At 41.6% G+C, this 7,747-nt stretch overlaps 1 protein-coding gene across 1 annotated transcript in view; it reads right to left on the bottom strand.

The window, feature by feature from the left end:
- Positions 1-4,057, bottom strand: part of nmnat3 (nicotinamide nucleotide adenylyltransferase 3) — a 16,831-nt gene extending 12,774 nt beyond the window's left edge. Inside the window, exons 1-3 of the mRNA XM_031559401.2 lie at positions 3,613-4,057; positions 1,849-1,997; positions 1,149-1,332 (exon numbers count right to left, since the gene is read on the bottom strand). Coding sequence (XP_031415261.1) covers positions 1,149-1,332; positions 1,849-1,997; positions 3,613-3,623 — 344 coding nt within the window. The 5' untranslated portion in view covers positions 3,624-4,057. The remainder of the gene's footprint in view (positions 1-1,148; positions 1,333-1,848; positions 1,998-3,612) is intronic.
- Positions 4,058-7,747: the final 3,690 nt, after the last annotated feature.

The raw sequence follows: 7,747 nt of genomic DNA, 5'->3' as shown, positions 1-7,747 counted from the left end.
TAAATCAGAGTCTCCTGGGACTACGCTTGGGAGATAGCGGCTGTCAAAGTTTGGCAGCAGTCTTAATGTCTCCACTAAAGAGTGTGCCCCTAAGGGGAGTGGCGGAGACAAGGGTAAACTAGACGAGGCAGAAGAGAACAAAAAAAAAATCATGTAGTCAAGCTGAGGATGAAAATGCATTAAAATAGAGAGGGTACATCACTGGCTATTATTCACTGCTCCTGTCACAGAGAGAGAGAGAGAGAGAGAGAGAGAGAGAGAGAGGAAGAGAGGGAGAGAGGAGAGCTGCATTCAAATGATCCAGAATGAGTAATAACCCTACCTTATCTGTGCGATTTGAGTTAGACATGTAGACTGGGGCAGGTTAAATCAGAATGTTACAGACGTCATCACAAACTGATCCTGATATGGCCTGGCTCTGCAGACATGTCAACGCTGGGCAGATTGATAAGATTGAAACAACAGGCTAGCATGTATTTGTAGTCTTTTCCACAGCTCACAGTCTCCTCCACAGATGGCTATTAGTATGGGGGGTCTATCAGCGCTACTTAGTCTGTTGATTCAGAGTCTTAGAGACGCTACAGGCAATACTTTTTCTGGAATACTGACGGCCGCCGGCTTTACAGTCTGGTAGCTTTTATAGAAAATCAATTCTCTGAGGGTTTTTCTTTATGGAGTTCTGTGATCAGCATCTTAAACTTCAACCTGGTTCAACCTAGTTAGCCAATCAGATCACTTCAAAATGGACAGGCAACTAACTACTCTACCTGGAGACAGCTTAACGTTTGCACGTGTGGTGGATTTTTTATCTTCCATATTAAATATATTACATTCTCATTCTGTTTCTTTAAAGGTAGAGTCTGCGATTCTGGCGACATTTCCGCTCAACAGTCAATCAATGTACACTCCTCCCTTCTGTGATCCGGGCTGGCCGTTCATGGCTCATGTTTCCATTTACAGAACCAGGGTGCACACAGAACACACACACACACACACACACACACACACACACACACACACACACAGAACACACAGCTAATGGACCATGAGGAGCCATTTCGCTGAGTTTGACAAAAAGTCTATTGGATTGGAATTGCAGACTGTACACCTTTAAGCTTGTGCTTCCACGAAATGTAATGAGCGCACACCTCATGGTAATGGCCGTCTCGGTCCAGTCAGGTTGCTGGCTCTCCCAGTCGTCCACGGACACCCAGTCAGAGCTTTGCAGGGCCATCTTTGCCATGGCAACGCGGTGTTTTGCAGTAACGAGGCCCTGTTTGCCATATCCGTCACCCACTGGGGACACAATCCCGCCCACCACCTGGTACTGACCTACAAACAGGGGCAGAGCGAGAGAGAGAGAGAGAGAGGGGAGCACGTTTGAAATCCCCTTAAACATTTTCAATCCAAGCTCAACTATTATAGTTACATCATGACACAGTATCTCTGCAAAAGAAATTGCTGAGGACAAATCAAGAAATATAGACCCTACTTTCTATTAAGTGTCCTTGCATACCAAGTACTTAGTGTGTACATTGGGCTTAAGGCTGGGTCTAATTGTAGGTGTTGGGGTTGGTGATATGCACATGAGAAGTCTATAGTGTTATTGTTTATTTACTTAACCACTTCGATGTGATAACTGCAATATGGTACAACATTGGAGTTATATAAAATGAACACTATGAAACGGTGCTGTTAAAAGACACTCAGCAGATGACTTATACTCTGCTGTCCTGCCTCTAACTAGGTCTAGCTACCTGTGCTTAGAGTGCCTAAATCAACAAGGATGACCGGAAATACTTCAAGGTGTTACACAGGTGTCTATTGGAGTCCCTGCCGTGGACCCACCGGTCAGGTGCATGTGATCCCGGGCCAGCTCAAACAGCCGCATGTGCTGGTTGGTGATGGGGTTGAAGGACCCGCAGGCCAGGAGCACAAGAGGGATGCGGGCAGCCATGTCAGCGCTTGATCGCGTTGTGCATCTCCTCCGAGGGAATCTGTAACAGTGGAGTGTGGAGAGCACAGAACTCAGCAGAGATCGCCTTGGGCCATGCACTGATTAAGCTGGAAATTATACACCCAGGAACAGCCGTCCTGCACATTAGAATAATTTTAAACCCTGTTGCCAAGGTGAGGGAGAGTTAGAATCTGTCAAGGTCACACTTTTTTTTTTTAGTGAACACGGAGATTTAATATGCGTTTTTTTTTTTTTTTCCAAACGGTGGAAGAAATGTATTTATGCATTGCTTTTTTGGAAACCAGAATGCACACTGGGGGAGACTTGGATCTTGCCGTAATGAGAGCGTTGCTTTTATTTTTGAAGTGACCCTGTGATGTGAAAATGCTCGAAGGAAAGGACTACTTCACCTAATACTCTTAAGGATACTGGTGACCCAATAACTCAGAGGTTATGAATGGGTCTGTATTGTGCTGCATGGAAAATCTGCTCACAGAACAGATTTTCTGTTGATTTAAGAACTAAGGGAGACTTTTATACAGGGTGCATACATGACATTTCTATACCTGGACTTGGAGGTGTGTCCGGCACATGCAGAGATATATTTAAGCAGTATTTCAGAATTTCAAGTTATATACTGCTGCCATTCTAAAAGGAAATTATTCACAAATGATAAAGGCCCCTGAAAACTATACAGATTTAAGAAAAACCTCGGCAACATTATTCAGAAACGTAATAATATATGTACAAATATCTAACAAAAACTGATAAAACAAACAAATCTGTACTATGTATCTAATGCAATGTAATCTATGATGTATTTCCATGTGTGTGAAATAAGGTTCACCTTTGAAGTGTTAACCTGAATGTCCAAATGCCTTTAGAAAGGTAAAGCTAGACATGGACCATGAACAGTGGGAAGTTTTTGTTGTCAAGAAATGAAAACGCTTCTGGATTTACAATGATGTCACTCTGAAGGCCTATGTGAACGCTGTTCAACAATATTACTGCGCATTTTGCACTCTTCATTTCAATTTTTCAGTCCTTATGTTTGTTTTGTTTTTTTTACATTTCAGGTCTCCTAAATTGACTAAAATGCATAAAAACACAAAGCAAAAAGCAAAGTATCAACATGCACAAAAGACACAGGAACAATGCAGCGTATCCTTCATTTCATTATTGTAGGGCACTTTTCCACAATAACCACTGACTGCACATGAACAAAGATGTGGAAATGAACAGGAACATATTTTTGTTTTCTTTAAGAAAAAAAAACAATAACTTTAAGTTATGGACAGTGTGAATTGTGTCCATCAAACTGACCGTTTTTAAGTGCAATATAAAACACTTTCATGACTGGCACAGAATAGCTGAGACATACGGTTTCACTCGTTTACAATCTATTTATCTCATATTTCTTTCTTCCCCATCTCTCCCCTCTTCCCGAAAAAGGTAACAGTTAGGATTGGAGAAATACATCGAATCTGTATCTGCCATAATGTTGGCTAAAATAAGAGACACCGTGTTGTCTCGTGCTGCAACAGCAAACGATTAAAGTCGATAGGCTACATGCAATCACGATGGTGCTGACGCTGTCTTGCTTTAGAAAATGACACAATGTGTGACATTTATTCGAGATGCAACATGAAACTGACCTTGACCACATACAGTTGAACACCAAAACTCAGCTTGCACGTAGCCTACCACAGCTAGCCATGTATCAAACAATAGAGTTTTGTAGTTAGCTCGGCGGTAAACGTTACAGCATGCACTTGTCATGTACAGACATGTAAGCAATTACACACCAACATATTTCATAGACCACGCACATAGGAGAAGTATGCCACACAACAACTTCAGTCACGACGGATATAACATTAGCAAACGTTGCTGACGTTAGCTGTCTTGGTAACTATCATAAGCACACGACATTCATGTGTATCTGTTGCAGTTCCGAAATTACTTTTTTGCGCAGATTGATGCGATGACGTAAAACATGAAACACGAGGCTATTCTTTGATTTCTGTCATTGAAATAGCACAGGTGGTTTACCTTTTGTAAGCAGGGCATTGCCATAGGGCTAGTATGCATAAAGTGCCTGTGTTACACTTTTTGTGTTCCCCCGGAACATCAAACTGTCCGATTACACCACGCACAATGGGCAACAGTGACTACTAGTGGCGATCTATCGATTTTCGTTTAAATTCGTAGTGTTAAACGAACTGCAAACAAGGTTTATTCATTCAGTGTTGAATGGATTTTTTACAAAGTGACCGAATGTAACCTTGAGGTTAATCAAATACTCTGGTATATTTGAAAGTGGAAGAAGAAGTTTCAAGTGTGTTCTTAATGAAGAGATAAGTATGTGTCCCGAAACTTCCTCTGTTCAGTGAATTAATGCAATCAGATCTTATTTACATTTTTATCTATCTTGCCTGTCTGTCTTGCCCCCACTCTCACGCGTGCGCTCTAAAAGGCTCACTTGCCACAGTATAGAAGTCCTAGTTTCATAATCTGTCACTGTAGTTAAAATTGTGTTATTTTGCTGTTGTTGTAGCTTAGAACTGACTTAACACAGACTATATCTGTAGACTAATCTAATGGACTAGGTTACATAGTGGCTTGGACATTGTGAATGTAGACCTACTTCTCCTACAGCATTCTCCTTAATCTTCCCCTCTTGCATTAGTCCTTCATGCATTATGTATGACCTCTTTAACATAAATATGCAACCTGAGACAAGGGGAAAAAAGCTTTTTCTGATCACCCTTCAAGGACTTTCTGTTACCCTTCAGAGACACAGTTCTGAGGTGGGTGTCTTAAATGGAAAAATGATGATCTCCATAATTTTTTCGGACTGTGATCAGGATTGGAGCGGGGGGGTGGGGGGGGTTAGGGTGAGACCTTAAAAGAATCAGGGGGGGGGGGGGGGGGGTGCACTGGACAGGAAAAAGCCTGATGTATAGATCTTTGAGATATAAAGACAGGTTCAGATTTTTTTGTGGTATCAGGTTGTCATAATCTCCTTGAATATGGGACGGATGAGGGGATGGTTTTCACAGTTGCACTGTCCTGCCTGGCTGTAATGAAGCATAGAGGACAGGTGCATATAATATCCCCTGGAACGCTGAGCTGGGGAGAGCTTACATTTACCTTTGGGATTTGTAGAATGGGGCTATTGAGGTTGAGTGAATCACCTTTTGGGGGGCTGTGGAAATGTCACAGAGCCCTTATAAGACAAATTACAGAAACCACTTTACTTGTGGCGAAATGTGTTTGTTGTTTTATAAAGCATTCCTCGTCTGCTGAAAAATAGCCTAAAAGCCTTTTTATAATCATAAATATCTTGCATGATGTTATAAAATCTTGTGAAATCACATTACCTTGTTCAGCTCACAAGGACACATTCCAGGCTGACTTGTTTTTGTATTGCCTGTGACTGGAACGCTCACCTTGGATGAGACTGAACACATAGGCTTTTAACAATAACTTTCAAGGTACTTTTTAGATGAAGAGTGTTTTGCCATTGAGAGCCTTTGCAAATTTGACTCCTGCATGCATTAGAGCAACCATATTTTCAGATGTGAAATAGGGGAACGAGCAGCATCTGTATTTTTCATTGCTTTATAATAGTTTAATATTTCAACACTTAAAAACGTATTCCTGAAAAAAAAAAACATACATACAAAAACAACAACAAAAGAAACATATGAAATAACTCCAGGGTGTCCCCTTCTGGAGAATCAAGAGTACTGCCAGAAGGTGTGGGGTGCTCTCCATGGTTCTGAATCCATCGAGGCAGGTAGACCGACCAAGATAGCCGAATGATAGATGCAGCGCTTAAAAAACGCCGTTTATATAAAAAAGACAAGAGATAACATGAGACAGAACTCACATTATGGAAAATAAAAGACTTTGGTCTTGCTATAGAAGAGCGCTGGCTCCATTTGAACAGATTGCCTTCATAAGATTTTAAATAGAATTTGAATTAATAATTAATAAACCACCATAATGGCTAAAGGGACAGCTAAGATGAATTTTTCCCTCCGTCTCCAGAAAGTTACAGAATAAGGGTAGGCTATACTGCAAGGGATACTGGGGATGTAGAAGAAGGAGCACTGCAGAGCGATTCGAGTATTCTTTTTTAAGTCATTTTTTTAGCACTTTACATGGCTGGGACAGTCCTATTTTTCTACATACTTGAGATCTACAAAATCTACAGGTATTTTTTAACAGCAATGTGACTCCCCTTCAGTAATGAACACTATCATGCGGGAGTAGAGCATTTTCCATTAGCTTGGTAATGTTTTGGGGGGAGAGAACCTCTCTTGCAGTTTGCCTTCGCAATAGGCCCAACCTGTAAGCGGAGAGGATGTCGACCATAGGGCAAACGGAACTGAACGCATCCCCGAAATGCAGCAAGCAGTGCAACCATAATGAACGACGTCTAATAGCTTTTCCAATCTATTGGCAGTATGAGGCAGGTAAATTAGGTTTCTGAAAGACCCGGGAAATAATATGGCATTTCAAACCACCTCGTTTTATTTTTCAGGAAACTAAAACGATTATCTGAACTTCCCCGGGGCTTTCTGGAAATTGACATTTAAACAAGAAAAAAAAGGGAATAAAACCAAAGCAGAAAAGACTGATGGAGTTGCATTTTAAAACGCATAACGGAAAATTTGGGTATTCCACTGTCATGGAATGTCAACTTCAACACGTTGCTTTTTTTGAGACAACAGCAGCAAACCAGAACTAATTTCTTTTTTATATGCAGAATGGGTACTCTAGTATTCAAGTTTTGTCACATGCTAACTTTGCCATGGGACTTTTCTCAGATGCTTAGTACAGGCATGTTAAAATGTATGCATTGAAAATCCCCTAAAGGCTTTATGGCTTATGTAGGCCTATTTCGTAGGCCTAAGTGATACGAGACCTTGACAGCATTTAATACAATCTAGGACTTGCAAGCCGACAGCACTCGCGTTGCACCACACCGACTCTTATAATTATTGCGTTCTGACAACAGAGCAAGCTGAGCTGCATTTGCCAGTAGCCACCATCATCCTGAAAACCCTGGCGTTTTAAAAACTCTCTCTCTCGACGGTCGTGTAGCAAAAATATGCTTCGAATGCAACCCTGACAAAGTAACCAGCTTTTAAAAAGGCACATATAGGCTACATTGAGAGAGCGATTCAGGAGACAGTGGAGACACCGAAGTAACCAGGTTAAATCCAAGGAGACCCAATGCTGCAGATCAGAATGATGGATGTGGCGGAGCCTATGTGAGCAGGACTGACCTTCTGAAGTGGAGATGGACGAACGCGGGGACGAGTGTAAAGAGTTATTCTGACTGAATTAGGCTTTAAAAAGAAAACAAAACACTCAAGCAACATAAATAATGATCAAAGAGACATAATTAAAAGCCACTGGAACCCTGCAATTAAAAAAACCACTGGCCTATAAGCTGCAGTTTTAGTGGTAGAAATGGGGCAAAGGCCCCCGAGGCTGAGTCTGGCTATTTAGCCATTCCCTAGATGAATGTGTCGAAGACCCAAAACGACAAGCTCGGTAGATTGCAGAGATTGCGAAGTAATTTGATGATCTTAATGATGATATTAATAACATATGAGATAGCGGGCCAGGGTTCTCTGCGCCTCTGTAGCCTATTTGAGGGACCAAAATAGATTCCGAATGTTGCCTTTCACTTTTAAATAAATGGCTGGTCACTGTCCATCAGCGGGCGACTCCCGCGTAAACGATGCGAGTGTAATGAACTGAGACCGATCC

This window comes from Clupea harengus, chromosome 22 (assembly GCF_900700415.2).
Source record: "Clupea harengus chromosome 22, Ch_v2.0.2, whole genome shotgun sequence".
NCBI classification, from domain to species: Eukaryota; Metazoa; Chordata; class Actinopteri; order Clupeiformes; family Clupeidae; genus Clupea; species Clupea harengus.
Note: the sequence above shows the minus strand (reverse complement) of the source record. Positions and strands in the feature narration are given on the sequence as shown.